The 20416-nt window shown below is 53.2% G+C and overlaps 1 protein-coding gene across 1 annotated transcript in view; it reads left to right on the top strand.

Annotated features, from left to right (window-relative positions):
* The window catches only part of ARHGEF4 (Rho guanine nucleotide exchange factor 4), a 25836-nt gene extending 6459 nt beyond the window's left edge, over window positions 1-19377 (top strand). Inside the window, exons 2-10 of the mRNA XM_023741373.1 lie at window positions 10386-10565; window positions 11597-11788; window positions 11867-12046; window positions 13514-13746; window positions 14050-14179; window positions 16163-16285; window positions 17355-17598; window positions 18561-18638; window positions 19143-19377. Coding sequence (XP_023597141.1) covers window positions 10386-10565; window positions 11597-11788; window positions 11867-12046; window positions 13514-13746; window positions 14050-14179; window positions 16163-16285; window positions 17355-17598; window positions 18561-18638; window positions 19143-19294 — 1512 coding nt within the window. The 3' untranslated portion in view covers window positions 19295-19377. The remainder of the gene's footprint in view (window positions 1-10385; window positions 10566-11596; window positions 11789-11866; window positions 12047-13513; window positions 13747-14049; window positions 14180-16162; window positions 16286-17354; window positions 17599-18560; window positions 18639-19142) is intronic.
* Window positions 19378-20416: the final 1039 nt, after the last annotated feature.

Below are 20416 nucleotides of genomic sequence, written 5' to 3'. Positions count from 1 at the left end.
GGGTGCGGCCCGCGGAGCAGCGCGGCGCCATGGCGCGGAGCCCGCAGCGCCACCGCAGCCCCCAGCGGGGGAGCGCCCTGCGCGCCCTGTTGCAGTGCAACCTGACCCCCGGCGCCCAGCGCGTGGTCGTCTCTACCGTCCTGGCCCTCCTCATCTTCATCAATGTCGTGCTGATATTCCTGCTGGCCTTCCGTTGACCGCCCGCCGAGGAGGCGACGGGCTGGGGGTGAGTGGCACGGGGTTGGCACACAGAAGTCGGCTCGTCACCATCCGCCGCCGCTGGGGCTGCTACCGCTGGTCTTTTCTGCCCCCCCCACACACCCCCATCTGCCCCCGCCCGGTCTCCCCTAGGCCCAGCCAGTGGTGTAGCAGGTGGGAGGTGCCCCTAAACTGGCCTGGCCTCGTGGCCTTGTAGCCCCGCACTGGACGGACAGGTGAAGCAGTGAAGGGTCGGCCTCTCTCAATTCACTCCTCACCCCACACTGTACTAGGTGCCGCGGTGGAGCGTCCGCGCGGGGTGGCAGATGTGCACCGCCGGCGGTGTGGGTGACAGGAGGGCACAGGCGTGATGGGGCCCCTTGTTTGTCCTCTGATGAGTGTGACTAACAAGGCGTGTCTGTGCACGATGGCTTTGGTGCGGATGTGGCCGTGGCTGGCCGCGGTGGTATGGAAATGGGCATTGTGGTGGGGGTGTGTAAGGGGCTGGCATGCATCTCTGAGTTAGAGGTGTTGTGGAAGATGCTCTTCTCTGCACTAACTGCAGTTGCATTTCGCGTTTTAGGCTTTTTAAGAAGTGGCCCCAGTCAGCACCCACCACACATACACAGACAGAACCCACACTCTGCCCCGGGCTGTGCAGGACCTGCCTTCGGGGAGATGCCATCCTGCAGGCATGTGACAGAGCTGGAGACGGGGCCAGTGGTCATCGGATGGCCATTTGGAGGCAGGTGTGGCCAGCTGTGGGGCCGTCGTTGTCAGGACCTGCAAGGCTCCCCTGGGCCCTTGGCTTGCGTTAGTCTTGAACCTACCCCTCCACTGGGAAAGTCCCCCCACAACACCCCTGTGCCTCAGAGGCTAGGCAGAGCCCATGGCAGTCGCTGTGTGATCCTCAACCCCTCAGGCTCAGGTGCAGCTGAAGACAGAAGCCACACAGGGAAGGGCCTCTGCCCAGGAGCCTGCCCAGTGCTGGCTGTGATGGACAGCCTCTGGGCTGCAGGACAAAGGCATCTCTGATGTCACATGAAGCATGTCTCTGACCTCTTGGACTCGTTTTGGTGACACCACAGAAGTCAGGGGTGTGCCAGGGACAGCCTGGGCTGGACTAGTCAGGAGCTGGTCTCGGGGGAGGGGTGGTGAACCTCAGGCCTGTGACCAGAGGTTCTTACCTGGAACTCTTCTCTGTGGTGTCCAGGTTTGGAGTGGCCCTGAGCACACGTGTGCATCCCAGGCGTGGGCAGGCTGCAGCCCGCAGCTCTGCCATCTCCCTGCAAGAGGACTTCTCTGTGTGAGGAGGAGGAGGAAGGAGTGTGGTGGTGTGTGGGCATGGCACGTTCAGGTTGCCTGAATCTGGACCAAAGCATGTAGCCTGGAGACCATCCCAGTCCTGGGTGGGCTGGGTCTTGTCTCCTAAGCTTGTCTCGTGCTGCCCCCTTCAATATCAGATAGCTCAGAAGCTCTCTTGAGAGGGACGGACCCCAGATCCCACTCCTCTCCACAGCCCTGGGCAGGTGTCAGCACTTGTGCATCCAAGTCTGATGGAATAGAGGGTTTTGTGAAGTTGATCTTTACTCTCTGGGACTCCTTTCCTTGTGCACTGGTGCTTCTCAGGCTCACCATCCAAAGTAGAACCTTCTGTATCCTCTCAGACAAGTTCGGCTGTGCCTACAACCCCTTTCCTTTTTGTCCTTGCTTATGAATATCCCTGTGGCCCTCACCAGTCCAAGCTCCTGTGTCAGGGATGCAGTGAGACAGGGTGGTACCCACCTCCTGCACCCATTACAGCACTACATACATGCACCCAAGCAGGCTGGAGCAGCCCAGACACCTCTTGGGAGACAAGAGACTTGCTCTGGTCTTCAAGGAAAGGAAGGGAGCAGTCATCGGGTAATAGCTTAACGGAGTTACCAGGCACTGTTTTAAGCTCTTGTTCTTGTTGTTGTTAGGTGCCATCGAGTCAGTTCCAACTCATAGAGACCCTATGTACAACAGAATGAAACACTGCCCCATCCTGCGCCATCCTCACAATTGCTGTTATGCTTAATTAAGCCCATTGTTGCAGCCACTGTGTGAGTCCATCTCGTTGAGGATCTTCCTCTTCTTCACTGACCATCTACTTTACCAAGCATGATGTCCTTCTCCAGGGACTGATCCCTCCTGATAACACGGCCAAAGTATGTGACATGTAGTCTTGCCATCCTTGCTTCTAAGGAGCATTGTGGTTGTACTTCTTCCAAGACAGAACAGATTTGTTGGTTCTTTTAGCAGTCCATGGTATAGTCAATATTCTTCTCCAGCATCATAATTCAAAGGCATCAATTCTTCTTTGGTTTTCCTTATTCATAGTCCAGCTTTCACATGTGTATGAGGCAATTGAAAACACCACGGCTTGGGTCAGGCTCACCTTAGTCTTCAAGGTGATGTCTTTGCTTTTCAACACTTTAAAGAGGTCTTTTGCAGCAGATTGGCCCAATGCAGTGCGTCTTTTGATTTCTTGACTGCTGCTTCCATGGGTGGATCCGAGTAAAATGAAATCCTTGGCAACTTCAGTCTTTTCTCCGTTTATATCATGATGTTGCTTATTGGTCCAATTGTGAGGATTTTTAAGCTCTTAATACATTTTAATTGAATCCTCACAAATCCTATGAGGTATTATGATTAGCCTCAACTGCAGATGAGGAAACTGAGGCACAGGAGGCACAGCGAGGTGAAGTAACTTGCCCCTGGCCCCGCAGGGAGTGACGGGTCAGGCCTTAGTCGTGGGACCTGCCCAGGCTGGTGGGGGACTGGGCCAGCTCCTCCTACAAGAAGGGCTCTACCCACAGGACATAGCTCCTGGCCCTGCCTCTGGCCCCGTGCTCTCCGTCTTCAAGCCTAGGAAGGCACAGTGGATGGAGGGAGGCTGCTATGGAGAAGACCTAAGTACAATCAGATCCCTCTGGAGGCAAACACACTTTGTAAATGGAAAGTGCTGCAGTACTTCCCATTCCAGCCCTGTGCCTGGCATCCATTATGCAAGATGATGGCATTTGGCCCTCCTACCAGCGATACAAAGCAGATGTCACCCCATTGAACAAGGCCTCACCCCTCCCTACTCTCAAAATATTGCTTACATCCTCATTAGCCTCAGGGACTCCCCAGGAGAGAACCCCTGGGTAACCACTTTAAAACCTCCAGCTAACACATTTCCCCATGGGCCTCTGCTGATTAAGGCAGAATGGACCCCTCTCCAAGGTGCCTCTCCAGGGCATAGCACAGGACCCTACCCCCAACCTCAACCAGGGACAGCAGGGGACATGAGAACTGTCTTCATGTATTGGAGTGGTGGCCATCTGTGGAGCATGTCCTGCACCCTTGAGGGCCCTGGAGACACGAAGGAAATGGCCAGGGGCAGGAACTTGCACACCTGTAGGGAAGGCTGTGGCAGAGGATGCTTAGCACGTGAAGAAGGAAGCCTCAACTCCGTGAAGACCAGGGAATGCTTCACAGGCAAAGCGATCCACCAGCTGATTTTAAAAAATAAGTGGGTGCTTGTTAGGCTTCGGGATTTGGAGATTTGTTTTTTTTTTTTTCATGATGCGCACAAGACTCAGGATTTTCAGTGTAGGCAGTAAGCCACACTGAGACCAGGGAACATATAGGGAGGCTGCTCTCCCAGCTTGCAGACCCCAAACAAATGGTTGATACCCATGAATACACTCATCAGGACACCTCTCCATTCTGGGATCTACACAGGAGCTTTGCAGTCCAGGCAGAGCAGATGCTGGCACTTACTGGGGCCTGATGGGGGCTTGAAGCACAGAATTGTCAGAGGTCTTGCTCAAGCCATTTGTCTATCGAGGCTCTCCTGTGCTAGGGCATGGAGTAGCAAGGGTGACCAGCCCCCCTCCCTGAGGGCTCCCAGTGTGACGGGGCAGAACAGGAATAGTGGCTTGTTCATAACTCTCCAGGAACCCTGTTGTTAGCTGTCATCGACTTATCACTGACTAACGGCCACTCCGGGTACAAAAGAACAACATGTTGCCCTGGCCTGTGCCATCTTTACGACCATTGGCACGTTCAAGTCCATTGTGTGTCCTCTGTGTATTTTGAGTGTCTTCCAACCTAGGGGGCTTATTTTCCAGTACTATATCAGACAATATTCTGTCGTGATCCATAGGGTTTTCATTTGAAATACCAGTAGCATAGCTTCCAGCATCACAGCAACATGCAAGCCACCACAGTTCGACAAACTGACAGACAGGTGGTGGCCCGGAACCCTAGTTTCTCTGTATAGTCTGGCTCTTTGCCCTATACCTCAAGACCTTCTCCCCACAGCTCTGTAAGAAACGAGATTCACTCTTCTCTCCAGGAACTGGCCAAATAAAGCAGGAGGAGCAGCAGGCCATTCCTGGGGGACTTCTGCTGGGACTCATTTGAGGAAACCTGAGAGAGGGAGACGCCTGACCTGGTAATATCAGGTGGAAACCACCTGGGGGCGTGGGGCTGTGTGGGCTGCAACTACACTACCCCTCAGCCTGGGTTTGGAATGTCACCTCCTGCAGGAAGGGCAGCCTCCATGTTGTCCTGCTGCACGTATGTGGGCACCTGGCGGGAGCCGGGCAGACAGGAGCCACCTCCCAGTTTAGCAGATTTTTGTCCTCTAGGGACGGAAATGTAGCATCCTGACACGCCACAGAGGACTGGTGAGCAGGGAGGCTTGCTGGGCATATGTGTCAGGGCTGCATGTGCAGAGTCTCAGAACTCCCTTTTCTCCAGAAGCTGAACTGCAAAGCAGTTCAAACCTCTTTATCCAAGAAGTGAACTGTTACATTTTCCTGGTAACTCTTGATAATTAACTCATTATTCAAAGCATGCAAATTTTCCCAGCTCTTCTCATACCTTTTTCCTGCCTTGGTCCTCCTCAGCCTGCCCACAGAGTGTGGGGAATGTCCAGGTCAGCCCCTACCACAGGCAGAGCCGCACCCACTGTCGCAGTGCACAGGGAAGATGAGAGCCAGAGTCCAGGCTTACACTTCCTGAGCCTGCAGGAGCTTTTGGAGATTGCTGGGTTCACAGAAATTTGACTGTGAGATGGTTTTCCAACACTGTCTTTCTCCGTAACAGCTGGTGAGGGGAAACCCAGTATCCTTTGGCGGAAACTCCCTTTGACAGATGAGTAGATTGACCTTTTCCAAAAGTGTGTTCCCATATAGCACCCCAAATGCTTCAGACGTCACCATGGACCCTCAGCCACAGGGACCCTTTGGTCATACGTAGCCCGGGCTGAGTGCTCAGTGTGCCACCTACTGTCCAGCATTTACACAGTCCTCTCTGTCCCCACCTCTGTGCTTTACTTGAAGCATGGACTTACATTTACACTCATTCTTCACACCCCTTCATACACGCCCAGACACTCACTGACATAACACATACACTCACCTATAGTTATGGACACACCCTGCCCTGAGGCGCACACCTGCCTCTGCCTGTTGTTACCAGCACTCTCTGCCCTGAGGCACACACTCATCTGTCGTTACAGACATGCTTTGTTCTGATTTGCACACATCCCTGTCCTTACGGACACGCTCTGTGCTGAGGTACACACTCACCTGTTGTTACAGACATGCTTTGTTCTGATGCACACACCTGCCTGTCCTTATGGACATGCTCTGTGCTGAGGTACACACTCACATATTGTTACAGACATGCTTTGTTCTGATGCACATACTTGCCTGGCATTACAGGCCCTGGACACACGGATATTGACCTGCAGCCCATATTCTCATAGGCTTACTTACACTAACTTTGAGTACTCTGCTTCCCCCCTTCCCTTAAGCCACATCCTTCAAGGCCTCTATTAGAAACCCTTCTGTGGGGAGAGTGCCTGACTCTGCCTGCCCTAGTCTCAGCACCCACTCCTTGGGCGGTTCAGGATGGTCCACTCATGTGGCCCTTCCTGAGTCCTATTGTCTCCACCCAGTCTGGGATCCTGAGGCCAAGCCCACCGTGTAGAAGTGGACATGCTTGTAATGTGTCTTTATAGCTGGAGATGAGTGCTCTGGTCACCTGAGAAGACTTGAAGCCCCTCGAGCTAACCCAGGCTCTGTGTCTGGGTTCCTGGGTGGGCCTGGGAAGCCTGTGAACCCTAGAAATGACCATCACCCTGTGAGTGACCATGTGCACATGGGCTTGTGGGTTTCTCTGGGAAGGGTGCCTCCACTGGACCTGTCTAGGGAAGCCCAGGCTTCCTATTCGTGAGCTAGAAAGGGCATGGCCTTGCCTGTTGACTCTGCAGGACTCTAGCCATGACAGCCAGAGCCAAGAGTTGGTCCCCTGCAGTGGGCACAAAGCAATCGCATCTCCTATCGAGACCACCCCACCCCTTCCTTCTTGCCGAGTCCAGGAAGCCATTCACTTGTTCAGTAGGAAGAGCTGAACACACAGGACAGAAAAGCAGGTGTCCACTCAGCAGAGAGTGGGGCTGACCATCCGAGCTGCTGGAGGGAGGTGGCCCTGTTTCAAGGTGAGAAGCCTTCATGTACTGAAGTGGATATATCAGACAGGGCCCACTCAGGAGACAGAAGCCATGCCTACTATTGGAACAGAGAGAACAGGGACTCAAGAGAATTCTGAAGCACCAGAGTACCTGCTTCTCCTAGAGCTGGGAGTGAAGTGAAGAGATTGGACTATGAAAGCTTAGGATCCCCTCTGGTCAAATGATTCTCGACAAGGGAGCCAAATCCATCCATTGGGGAAAGAACAGTCTCTTCAACAAACGGTGCTGGCAAAACTGGATTTCCACATGGAAAAAAATGAAACAAGATGCATACCTCATGCCATATACAAAACCTATCAAAATGGATCAAGGTCCTAAATGTTAAATCTAAAACCATAAAGTTCTTGGCAGAAAATATAGGAGCAAAGCTTTGGGACCTAATTTTCTTCAGTGATAGATTATCAAATACAACAATGAATGCATAAGCAACAGAAAACAAAATAGATAACTGGACTGTCATAAAAGTTAAATACTTATGTTCATAAAAAGACTTTATCAAAAGAGTAAAGAGACAACTTACAGACTGGGAAAAAATCTTTGGGAAACATATAACCAATAAGGGTCTAATATCTAAACTATAGAGAAAACTTCTATAACTTAACAATAGCGAGACAAATAACCCAATCAAAAACTAAGCAAAGGACATGATCAGACACTCCACCAAAGAGGATATTCAGACGGCCAACAGACACATTGAAAGATGCTCAATGTCATTAGCCATCAGTGAAATGCAAATCAAAATCACAGTAAGATACCACTTCACTCCTGCTAGGATGGGTAAGATTTAAAAAAAAAAAAAATCAGGAAATAACAAGTATTGGAGAGGATGTGGAGAAATGGGAACCCTCATCCACTGATGGTGGAAACGCAAAATGGTAGAGCCGTTGTGGAAGACAGTCTGGCAGTTCCTCAAAAAACTAGAGGTGGAGCTGCCATATGACCCAGCAATTCCACTCCCGGGTATATACCCTAGGGATCTAATAGAAATGACATGAACAGACATATGCACACCTATGCTCATCACAGCACTGTTCACAACAGCAAAAAGATGGAAACAACCTAAGTGCCCATCAGCAGATGAATAGATAAGTAAAATGTTGTACATACATACAATGGAATATTAGCGATTAAAAAAAAAAAAACAAAAAACTGACCAAAACATCTTACAGTGTGGATGAACCTGGTGGACATTATGTTGAGCGAAATAAGTCAATCCCCAAAACCAAATATTGTATGTTCTCACTATTATGAAATGGCATAAACAGGCAAATATACAAAAACTAATGTTCATTAGTGGTTACCAGTGGGGGGTGGGGCAGGGGAGAGGAGGATTCCCTCTCTAGATAGTAGGCACTTGTTACTTTTGATGATGGGAAAGATTACACTGTATGAGGGTGAAGCGTGCACAGCTTGATGAAGGTGAAATAAAATTAAAATTAAAAAATACACAAGGAAAAAGGAACTTTTGGTGGGTCGCTATGATTCAAAATCGACGCGGTAGCAACGAGCTTTTTTTTTTTTGGTTTGTGGCATATGTACTTTTGAATCAATAGCAACAACCAAAAAATATATGTGTGGATATATATGTATGTATGTAGACATATATGTGTATAGGTATGTACAGTAAGGCAAAAACATGTCAGAGAAGGAAAATTCAAATATTTTCTACTAAAACAAGTGATAGAAAAGTGGTAAGACTGCACCTGTCAAAGGCCGAAAACTTGTCAAACCCTGAAAAACAAGGCAGTCCTGTCGAGTTCCAGCTCTCACAGGTTTCACTGTATATGCGAGTATATATGTGCTTATATATAGGTTTATGCATACATGTGGAGCCCTGGTGGCGCAGTGGTTAAGTGTTCAACTGCTAACCAAAAGGTTGGCAGTTCAAATCCACCAACTGCTCCTTGGAAACCCTATGGGGCAGTTCTACTCTGTTCTACGGGGTTGCTATGAGTCGGAATTGAAGGCAGCGGGTTTGGTTTTTTGGTTATGCATATATATATGTGACTATATTTTTGTGCATGATTATATGCACAAATATTTATATATATAATAAAACACATGGGGGCACAGTTACGGATCCTTCTTAGATATAACCAGACACCTCATGAGATTAAGACTAGAGTCTTGTGGGACATTTCGGTCAATTGCAATAATATAGTTCATAATGTTAAATTCTACATCCTACTTTGGTGAGTAGTGTCTGGGATCTTAAAAGTGTGCGAGTGGCCTTCTAAGATACAACTCTTGGTTTGTACTTATCTGGAGCAAAACAGAAAGAAGGAAATCAAAGACTCAAAGAAGAAACTATCTACAGGACTAGTAATTTACACGAACCACGGCCTCATCTACCCTGCGACCAGGAGATGGTGCTTGGCTACCACTACCAACCTTTCTGATCAGGGCCGCAATAGATAGACCCTGATACCAAACCAAAACCCATTGTCACTGAGTTGATTCTGACTCATAGTGACCCTATAGGAGAGAGTACAACTGCCCCATAGGGCTTCCAAGGCTGTAATCTTTACGGAAGCAGGCTGCCACATCTTTCTCCCACAGACTCTGATAGAATGGGAGAAAAATTGGAACAGAATGTCAAGTTCCTAAAAAAAAAAACAGACTTACTGGACTGGTTGAGACTGGAGGACTCCCTGAGGCTATCACCCAGAGATGTTCTTTAAACCTTGAATCGAAACTAGCCCGAGTTCACCTTTTAGCTAATTAGATTGGTTCACAAAATAAAGAATATCAAGTGTAAGTACTGTGCTCCTTTAAAAAATCATCTACATGAGAATAAATGGTCAACAATTACTTTAAAACAAAGATGAGAAAGTAAGGGGGCAGGGAAACTAGATTAATGGAAGTGGAACGACCAGAATGGAAATAATGAGAATGTTCATGCATTGCGAAGAATGTAACCAATGTCACTGAACACTTTGTGTGGAAATTGTTGAATGAGAACCTGAACTGCTGTGTAAACCTTCACCAAAAACAATAAAATATTGTTTAAAAAAAAAAAAAAAAAGCTTAGAATCCCCTGGGTGTGTTACTAGAGCTCAGAGGAGGGGCACTGCCCAGCTGGTATCTGGGGCTGGTTATGAACATGTTAAAAAAGCCTGCACACTGGGTTCAGCAGCTGCAATGTCTTGGGGCCTCACAGGAACTGCAGGTTCAAAGGAGACCTATAGGAAGGAGCACGTCCCTCTCCATGCTCCAGCCTGCCATCTCCCTCGAATGCCCTTGTTGGCAGAGCCTAACAGGAGCAGCTGGCACAGCAGAGTGTGGTTCTCAGAGTCCCAGCCCCAGCACCACAGAGCAGACCACAGACAGGAGGGCACAGCTGGGGGGCAACAGCTTAGTCACTGGCCCACGGGGGTGAGTGGGACGGTGCTGAGGAGGAGGGGTGACGTGGTCACTGAGGCATGATGCCCTACTGCAGTGATCCAGTGCACTTTGAGCATCTTTGCTGAACCCTGCCCAGATAGTGATGCCCAGGGCACAGCCTGCCCAGGAAGTGCCCCTGGCTGAGGGGAGAGGGGTGTCTGCCCCTCCATACAGCCAGTCAGGAGTGCTGGCAGGTAGGGGGCAAAAGACCGGGGGTGTCCACTGACTGTCCTGTCCCTCTCCACAGCTGATCAGCGATGGCAGTGTGGTCTGTGCTGAAGCACTCTGGGACCATGTCACCATGGATGACCAAGAACTGGGCTTCAAAGCCGGGGACGTCATCGAAGTGATGGACGCCACCAACAGAGAGTGGTGGTGGGGCCGCATCACCGACGGCGAGGGGTGGTTTCCAGCCACCTTTGTGCGGGTATGGCTCCACCTGTGGTTCTCCCAGCCCCTCTGTAGATGGGGGTTGTCGGACCCCTACCTTACTGCCCCGTAAAGAGCCACCTGGCTCTCCTCAGAAGCCCAAGCCTGACATGCTCAGGTCGCCAAGCAGCCAGGGCCCGAGGCACAGGGCTGGACCTCCTCCTTCTCCTTACATTGAGACTGTGCACATGGGCTGAAGGGTGGGTGCGGGGCAGAAGGCCAGCTTCCCCTCCTCCAGAGCTGCCACCTTCTTCCATGCGTGCACCCCACCACTCTCTCTGGATGGCCTTGGTGACCAGTGAGGAAAGCAAGTCAGAAAGGACTGGTGTGTGGAGACAGGACTCCATCCCTCCAAGGGGAATTGGCACATTTAGAATAACCCTACCACAGATGACTTACTTTACCAAACATTTACTGAGAATTCCATTATTCCATTAAACATTACCCAGAATTCCACCTAGATGGCCTCTGGTCTCCAGGGAAGGACTGAGGTGCAGCCTCCCAAGGCCCAGCAGAGGGCAGCAGGGGAGGGCCCATCTCACCTGGCTCGTGCTTCTCTTGCAGCCCATAGCCTCCTCGATTACCTGTGTGTTCTGCACCCCAGGCCTTTCCTAGTCCAAGTCAGAGCCTCAGCCAGGCCCTGTCAGCCCCAGAGGGACCCCAGGTATAAGCAGGCACAAGTTAGAAGGCATGTCTGAGCACTGCTCGGTTCCAAGCACTGTGCCTGCATAGAGTCTAAGGAGCAGTTGGGGGAGTACACCCGTACTTTCGAGGAGGCCCTGGGTGGTCTCCAGACAACACTGGCAGTGGCAACTGTCCTCAGCACCAGGCCTGGGCCAGGAACAGCATGTGTGACTCTCACAGGGGTTTCCAGTTGCCCTTCCGTTTCTGTAGGACACTGCCCGCCTCTCCAGCGCCCGAACCAGTCAGACTCCCTCCAAGCCTCAGTTCCTCCTGCCGCCCTGCTGCCCTGCCAGGTTGGGGCGTTGACCTTTCATCGGGTGCTGACCCTCCACACATTGCCTGCAGCTGCGGGTGAACCAGGACGAGCCTGTAGACGATGAGACCCTTCAGGCCCGGGACGACGGCAGGGTCGTGCATGGCGAGGCCGAGGATGGCAGCTTGGTGCAGAGCAGCAAAGACCAGATGCGCACCAACGTCATCAACGAGATCCTCAGCACTGAGCGGGACTACATCAAGCACCTGCGTGACATCTGCGAGGTGAGGACCAGGCCAGGCGCTAGGGTGTGGGGTGGGACAGGGGACCTAGGAATGCCCTGACTGCCCCTGACCCCACAGGGCTACATCAGGCAGTGCCGTAAGCGCGCCGACATGTTTAGCGAGGAGCAGCTGCGCACCATCTTCGGCAACATTGAGGACATCTACCGGTGCCAGAAGGCCTTCATTAAGGCCCTGGAGCAGAAGTTCAACCGCGAGCGCCCGCACCTGAGCGAGCTGGGGGCCTGCTTCCTGGAGCACGTGAGTGCAGCCCTGCTGGGTCTCCACACCCCCTCTACACCCACCCTGGCCCTGACGCATTGGTGCTTCCTTTACGCCCATCTTCCTCTCTGCTCTCCTGGTTAGTCTCCTTGCCTCCTCTCAGAGGCCTGCTCAGTAGGCTAAAGCCCAGGCAACCTGCCCTTCTCCCAGAAGTTTCCAAACATTCTGGGCGGACCCTGCTCCCACGCCTCCACCTGGCCAGCTGCCCTTACCCTTCAACACCGTTTTAGGAGCGTGTCTGCTTCTGTGACACAGGAGGTAGGGGCACACCAAGTCCGAGAAGGCTCCTTGGAGCAGGGCGGGCCTGAGCATTGGCCCCAGAGGGGTGTACTGTGGTCAGAGACGGGCCACCTGGCCAACTCTGGGGTTCCTAACACAGTGTGAAAATTATGGTTTATGTTGCACTTACAGTGCTTGTCCCCTCTCTATTCCAGCTGGCACACAGCCAAGGCTCATCAGCATGTTCTGGTCTGGGTGAAAAGGGCTTCTTGTCTGTGTCCCTCTCTCTGGCAGCCTCGAGGGGATTAAGGAGACAATACCAAGACCAGCTTATCCAGGACAGCCAGCCCATCCAGGGCAGGCCACTACAAATGGGGGTATCGGGAAGGCCCTGTCACCCCATGGAGTGGGGAACCAGGGAGGAAAACCATGGAATGGCATCGCATACTGTTCCTTTGTGGACACGGGTGGTGGGTCTGGGCAGCAGGTCGATTCCCACGTGAGGCTGGATCCATTTATCCAGCAGGCAGAGTTGTGGCCCAGTGATGGGGGCTTGGGGCTGACCTCTACTGAGGGGCATATCCAGAGACAGGCACATTGCCTCAGGTGGCTATCACAGCCTCATTTCACCTTGTCCAGGAAGCCCAGAGAATTACCCGACTTGCCCAGGTTGCTCCATGGCAGACCTGGGCCCTCTGCCTCCAGGTAGACAAAGATGGAGGGAAAGGAGGCATAGCGAGCTTCGTGCATGGCACAAGGACATGGACATCCATGTCACTGTGTGGGACAGACAGGGAGCCAGGACTTTGTGAGGATGAAGCAGGACCTGGGCCAGCAGCCAGTCATAGATCCTGGCACCCATATGACCTCTCAATATCTGTCTCTATTTCTAGTGTCTATCAATCAGCAATGCCCACCCTCTGCCTCTCTCATTTTTGGCCTGCATACCCATCTTAGCTTCATTGATTTCATCAGAAAACCTAACATGCAGCCAAACTGTGTGCCAAAGAGAGGCTGAGGAAGCACAGGCCTATGCTGGTGCTCTCAAGAGTTTCAGAGTTTTCTCACCCCTGGGCATTGAGTGCACTTAGCTGGTGCCTTGGCGACGCGAGGAGACAGGGAGACCAGTACTCTGAGCACAGAGGCCCCTGCTCACAGCTGAGCACTTGCCTAGGACCTTGGGGGGAGGAGGGACAGCTGTCCTGATCTCCAGCTGTGTCCCTCCAGCAAGCAGACTTCCAGATCTACTCGGAGTATTGCAACAACCACCCCAATGCCTGTGTGGAGCTCTCCCGGCTCACCAAGCTCAGCAAGTACGTGTACTTCTTCGAGGCCTGCCGGCTACTCCAGAGGATGATTGACATCTCCCTGGATGGCTTCCTGCTGACACCAGTGCAGAAGATCTGCAAGTACCCTCTGCAGCTGGCAGAGCTGCTCAAATACACACACCCCCAGCACAGGTAGGGGTGCACCAGAGGCCCCCTGGGGCTCTGCTTGCCTCCCTTCGGACAGCAGCTGTGCCAGGCCCTGCTATGGGCACTAGGTGACAGCAGCAGAGAGTACACTAGGAATCTGTGCTCTTGTGGCACTGTCAGTGCAGCTGGGATTGGGAGGGGGGGAGTAAATAGGTAAATAAGGAGGTGTAAGTTCCACCCAAACTGCCCAAAGAGTGCAGCCACAGTTGACGCTCTGGCTGACTACAGAGGGATGCAGGAGGGTCCCAAGCTTTCGCACGGCCCTCCAGCTCCTCTGCTGTGCCCCAGGGATTTCAAGGACGTGGAAGCTGCCTTACATGCCATGAAGAATGTGGCCCAGCTCATTAACGAAAGGAAGCGGAGACTTGAAAACATCGACAAGATTGCGCAGTGGCAGACCTCCATAGAGGACTGGGAGGTGAGGGCCAGAGGGCCCAGAAAAGACGGAGACCTTGGCCCTGTGCTTTAGCACCATGCTGGTGCCTCAGAATTGGGGTGGGGGTAGGGGTCTGAAGAAGGGACTTACTCCTGGAAGCTACCCAGCAGGAACTCATGGCAGGAGAGTGAACCCTCTGCCTGGGCCTGCCTCACCAAGCTCCAGAAGCAGGCCTCAAGGGCCGCTTTGTCCTAGTGAAGGGTGAGGAATGGAGGGCCCTTGTGCAAAGACAATGCCCTTCCCTTCCCATAGGCAGCCAGCCAGCCCCAGAATGGGGCCCCACGAAGAGGAAAGCCATTCCACTACTCTGTCTGCAGGTGGCAGGCAGACTCCTGACCTTTAGCTAACTGTGGGGGACACCAATAGAAGGGCTCAAGACAAAGCAAACACGTTGCGTCAAGTCGATTCCGACTCATAGCGACCCTATAGGACAGAGTATAACTGCCCCATCGGGTTTCCAAGGAGCGGCTGGTGGATTTGAACTGCCAACCGTTTGGCTGGCAGCCGAGCTCTTAGCTTCTGTGCCACCAGGGCTCCAGAGGGGCTCAGGCATGACCAATAATGGGTCATCACAATCCAAGCCTCCTGGTTCCGGTTTGCAGGAACCAGTCTTACCTCTAAAGCAACATCATGGCCTGAACTAGGGTGACATTCCTACCAGCCAGGCCATCAGCGAGTGTCCCAGAGGCCTAAGGAGTGGCTGCAGGAACCCTCGACCTCTGCACCTGCCTACCCCCCAACCTCTGCCCTCTCATCAATCTGATTCCTTCCTGAGACCGTGCTCTCTGCATGCCCTGCCCACACGGTATCACAGCAGTCCTGTCTCTATAGGCCCCTGCACAAATCACCCAAGGACCATCAGAATCAGCTGTAGAACTTTATAAAAATACAGATGGCTGCACCCTACTCGATACAATGAATTAGCCTAGAGTTGAGGGAGGGGCTATGCAATGTTTGTTTTTGCTTTTCTGTTTCCCTGGTAATTGATTCTGAGGCTCAGCTCTGGTTAAGAACCCCTACAAAATACCAAACTGAAAGGCAGCCCACAGCTTCTGGCTGTGGTTGGCATCTTCAACAAGGAGCCTCAGGGGCAGGCTTAGTGAGGAAGTCTGAGGCCCCAGTGAGACAACTCCAGGCTCTAAACACATTTCACTGGGAAGAGAGCCTCCTTAGCAGCCATGAAAACTGGCCTCAGAGGGGACTTCCAGCCAGGCCTAGTTATTCTCTAGAGCAACACTGACCAATAGGAATACAGTGTGAGCCGCATGTAAGTTTATACTTTCCAGTAGCCATCTAAGAAGCCCTGATGGTGTGGTGGTTAAGCACTCGGCTGCTAACCAAAAGGTCGGTTTAAACCCACTAGCCGCTCCATGGGAGAAAGATGTGGCAGTCTGCTTCCGTAAAGATTTACAGCCTGGGAAACCCTATCGGGCAGGCAGTTCTACTTTGTCGTATAGGGTCACTACGAGTCGGAACTGACTCTACGGCAACAGATTTGGTTTGGTTTTGGTTTGAGCCATATTTTTTAAAAAAAAGACAACAGGTGAAACTAATTTTAATAATGTTTTAACTCTATATCCAAAATATTATCATCTCCACATGTAATCAATTAAAATATACTTGATGACATATTTTACATTATTTTATATGAAGTCTTCAAAACTGGTATGTATCTTACACCTCCATCCCATCTCAAGTGGCCACATTTCAAGTGCTCAATAGCCACATGAGACTCCAGGCTGCCTGTTTTACAAAGATAACCAACTTATAGGGCAAACATGGTCCACCTTCCTCCCACTCCCCACCTTCGCTACACCCAGAATACTTACTTCCCTGGGCTGCAGAGGCATCCTGCAGGCCCACCTGCCCCTCCCACCATGGCTTGTCTTGCTGCTGCCACACCCCTCGCCCCCAGGACAGAGGCAGGTGGGCTCAGCTCATGACTCTCCTTGGGCTCCCCTGCAGGGGGAAGATGTCTTGGTCAGGAGCTCGGAACTAATCTACTCAGGGGAGCTGACGCGCATTATGGCCAAGAGCCAGCAGAGAATGTTTTTCCTCTTTGACCACCAGCTCATCTACTGTAAGAAGGTACCAGAGTTGCTGAGCCCTGGGCAGGGGGTGGCCCCGCACAGATCAGACAGAGGGAGTGAAGCCAGGGCTGGGAGTAGATGCCCAGAGGAAAGCAACCAGCCAGGTCACCACAAGGTCCATGGGTAGCCCACAGGGCCAGGAGGAGGGTGGCTCTGCAGGGTGGGCCTGTAACCAGGACTGACGGGGAGTGGCCTGACTGGGGCCTGTGCTGTTGACAACACCATAGCTGGGCCCTCCTGGGCCTGGCCACTTCTCGCTCTTCAAGCCACCTCTTCTCCCCCTGCAAATCTTGCTCCCCCTCTCCAGCCCTACAGCCCTCTGCTCAGCCACGCAAACTTCTTGCAGGCTTCTCAAGCCACCTGCAGGGCCTGAGGAGCCCCACCTACGCTGCTTTGACTCCTCTCTTGGTGATGCCTGAGTGACCGAGATCTCTTTGCCTCACTGCATGACCTGGCCACCCCTCCCTTTCCCCCACCCCATCCCCGCATGGTGTAGAGCCTAGCCCCTGCACTCTGTTTCCATGGCTGCCATCTGCCTCTGCCCCCCACCCTCCTAAAATAGGGACTGACTCCTAGGCAGGGTCGGATTATCCAATAAGCAAGGTACGCACATGCTTACTTGTGCTTACTTACTAATCTGTACTGCACAATTTCAATTGTTTTTCACCATATCAAAGGTGGTGAAACCCATGTGAAATTGTGCACTACAGATTATAAGTAAGCACTATTAAACCTGTGCATACCTTGCTTACTGGTTAATCTGCTCCTGCCCCCAGGCCAGGCATAGCAGAGGCATCAGAAACTGTTTCCTGAACGAGAGGCTCCCCGCAGGGCAGGGACTGGACCGGGGCATTCACAGGTTCAGCAAACTTTGGTCAGGGGACCCATCTGGGAGGGAGGTGGGCAGCCAGCCAGTACCACTGCCCCATGGTGTGCACCTGTGAGGGAGCCCCCAGGGCACTTTTGTGAAGAGGAGCTGGCCTCAGGCATGGCCCCGGCAGGGGTTTGGAAGGGCCAGGAGGGTCCCTGCCAGCAGGCTGGGCACCACCTGAGAGCACCTCTGGCAGGACCTGCTCCGCCGTGACGTCCTGTACTATAAGGGTCGGGTGGACATGGACCACCTGGAGGTCGTGGATGTGGAAGATGGGAAGGACAGAGACCTCCACGTGAGCGTCAAGAATGCTTTCAGGCTACGCTGCAGCGCCACAGGGGAGAGCCACCTGCTGTGCGCCAGGAAGCCTGAGCAGAAGCAGCGGTGGCTGAAAGCTTTGGTCAGCGAGAGGGAGCAGGTGCAGCTGGATCAGGAGACAGGTGCGTGACCCTGTTTGGCCTTGCCCTCCTCACACGAACATGAGGCAGTCTGGACCACCTTGCAACTGTGAGACGAACCCTGTCCATAGTAGAAGGGCCCTTCTCAGTCCCAGGAGTGTGCTCCAGCCCTGCCTTCATCACCCTGCTGGCAGGAGCACCCCTTCCTCTCAGCATCCAGCCCCAGGGCCATGCCGCTGTCCTGGGTGCATTTGGGTTGGGGGTGTTGCTTCCATAGGGTTTGGGCCCCTCTGCTCAGCACCCCAGGTTGCTGGGACCTGGGGGAGCCCCCTTCCAAAGCAAGCCTTAGGAGAGCATTAGTGTGGGACATGGTTACTGCCCTCCAGAAGCCTCCCCCACAACCCCCATGTGACCAGGCCATCTCCCTACTGCAGTCCTGCCTGCCCCTGGACCCTGCTAAGCATAGCGGTGCCAGGCCAGCTCTGGGTGACAAAGCACGTCCATGTGGAGAAAGGACTGGACATGCACGAGGGAGAGGGGTGTGCATCAGGGATCTGGTCGGAGCCAAGGTGAGGGCAGGAAGCAGGACCAGTTTTCGTTCTGTTGGGGCCCCTCGTGCCCCTGAGAGCCTCTCCTCTGCCGGGGACTGGCTCCAGGGGAGGTGGACTGAGCAGGATAGCAGTCCCCTGCTGTGAATCCTGGGCCCCATGAGAGGTGCAGGGACAGAGGACTGCCCCCAGGGCTCCAGGCAGTGGGGAGATGGGCCTCTGGCAACAGAGTGCAGAACGTGAAGCAGAGGACACATGACCAGATGAGGTCCCAGAAACCTCTCTTCCCAGGCAGGGCCAAGGGCTGGGCATCCACGCCATAGGTTGGTGCAGCCCAGGTGGGACAGCAGGAACTCAGGGCAGAGATGAAGTGGGGGTGGGGAGCAGGTGGAAGGGCTGCCTCATCCTTGGCAGAGAGGCCCAACGGGTTTTCACTGTGTCCCTGTCCTGCCCCAGGCTTCTCCATCACAGAGCTGCAGAGGAAGCAGGCCATGCTGAATGCCAGCAAGCACCAAGCCGCTGGGAAGCCAAAAAGTAAGTCCCCTGCTCCCATCTCTTGGGCCACTTATACCCACCCTGACATGAGCCATGACCAGGTGTTTGCCCCCAAAGGTTGATGATTAAGGGGCTGCTAGTGACAAAGTGGGTGGCCACAGCACCTCACCAACCTGCACAGCTCCCTGTAAAGAAGCAAATGGCCCTGTTTCCTCAGATATTGCTGAGGCCCTGAAATGTCAAGTGCCTTGCACAAGGCACATGCCATGGAGGACTCCAAAGCCCACATCTTCCCAGCACCTCTGTCATCCCCTCTGAAGTCCACAGGAGGACAGGGCCTGTGCCAGCAGCTTCTTGGTGGCCCAGGTGGCCCCTGGGTGTGGTCAGCCCAAACCCTGCTGGAAGCAAGTCCTTTGTGTGGCAGAGCTGTCACCTGTGGGAGACCTAAGGCAGAGCTGTGGAATGAGCCCTGGTCCACTCCTCCCACAGTGCAGGCTGCCACTCTGCCCTGTGCCCCACTGCTGTCTCCTTCCCTCTGCCCAGCCACCAGCCGGCCCTATTACCTGACACGCCAGAAGCACCCAGCATTGCCTGCCGGCCTACCCCAGCAGCAAGTCTTGGTGCTAGCAGAGCCCAAGCGGAAGCCGTCCACCTTCTGGCACAGTATCAGCCGGCTGGCGCCCTTCCGAAAGTGAGCCTCACGCCCCACAACCCCTGCCCCCAGCCCAGCTGCAGTTTGGATCTGCCTCAGCAGAGGGCCAGGACGCAACACAGCACCCTCAGCTCTTCTGCTGCACCCTCCGTATCCAGCCTTCCTCTGCCTATTTATTGTGCAGATTGGAAGTGAGCAGGGCTGAGGCCAAGGGATGCTCGATGCCACCAGAAGTGAGCCAGGTTCTGTCTTCCCACACTGGAGACCGTGCCGGGAGAGCAGGGGTTGCCCCAACACACACAGCCCCCTCCCAAAGGCCTCTGGCCAGCTTAGGCTGGGAGCCGCCCTCTGCTTTAGACCTGGTAGCCCTGCCTCGGAACCCCCACCTTCTCCTCTTGCAGCCCCAGGCCAACATGCTCTGGCCACTCTGGACCTTGTTCTTCGGAAATCTAATCATCCCATCTCCTCCTGCTTTCTCTGGGCAGGAGGGAGCCTCTTCAGCCTTCAGCTACCAGCAGGGCCCTCTACCTTCCTTGCAGGCCCCAGCCCCAGCCAGTGTTGTCAAGCACTGCAGCCTCTGAAAACGGGAAACAGGAATTCTGCGCCAACATCTGGCCCAGAGCCCACCCATTTTTCCCTAGCCGTCTCTGGACACTCGTGGCTGCTGGACACCCTCTTCATTTGTGATCTTTATTTACAGTGAGAAGAAAAGAAAATCGTAGTCAGAGTTTGTAGCCAGTCCATCTGTAGCTGTGGGGTTGACTCCAGAACCTGGTTTCTGTTTTCCTTGTCTGGATTTTGTTTTTCCAACAATGGAAAAAAAGAATTAATTGCTGTTAGTGACACAGAAAGACTGCCTTACCCCCGAGTGTGAGAAGCCATAAGGACTGAATCCTGTGGCCCAGAATCCAGGACCTGCCAACCCCAGGCAGGAGTGTGGAGGAGGGCGCCCCACCAAGGATCGAGGAGTGTGTTGGTGCCAAGGACTCACCCCAGCCCACGGGAATTCAGCAGCATGTACAGTCACTCTTGCACTAAACCTTCTCCAAGCCAGAACTACATTGAATTTCATAAAGAATATTGTGAAAAGTAACCTAGCTACCACTGTGTCTCCTGTTGGGTGTCTGTGTTTTTTCCTCAACATGCCCTATCTATCTATCTTTTC

This window comes from Trichechus manatus, unplaced genomic scaffold, assembly GCF_000243295.1.
Source record: "Trichechus manatus latirostris isolate Lorelei unplaced genomic scaffold, TriManLat1.0 scaffold00179, whole genome shotgun sequence".
NCBI lineage: Eukaryota > Metazoa > Chordata > Mammalia > Sirenia > Trichechidae > Trichechus > Trichechus manatus.
Note: the sequence above shows the minus strand (reverse complement) of the source record. Positions and strands in the feature narration are given on the sequence as shown.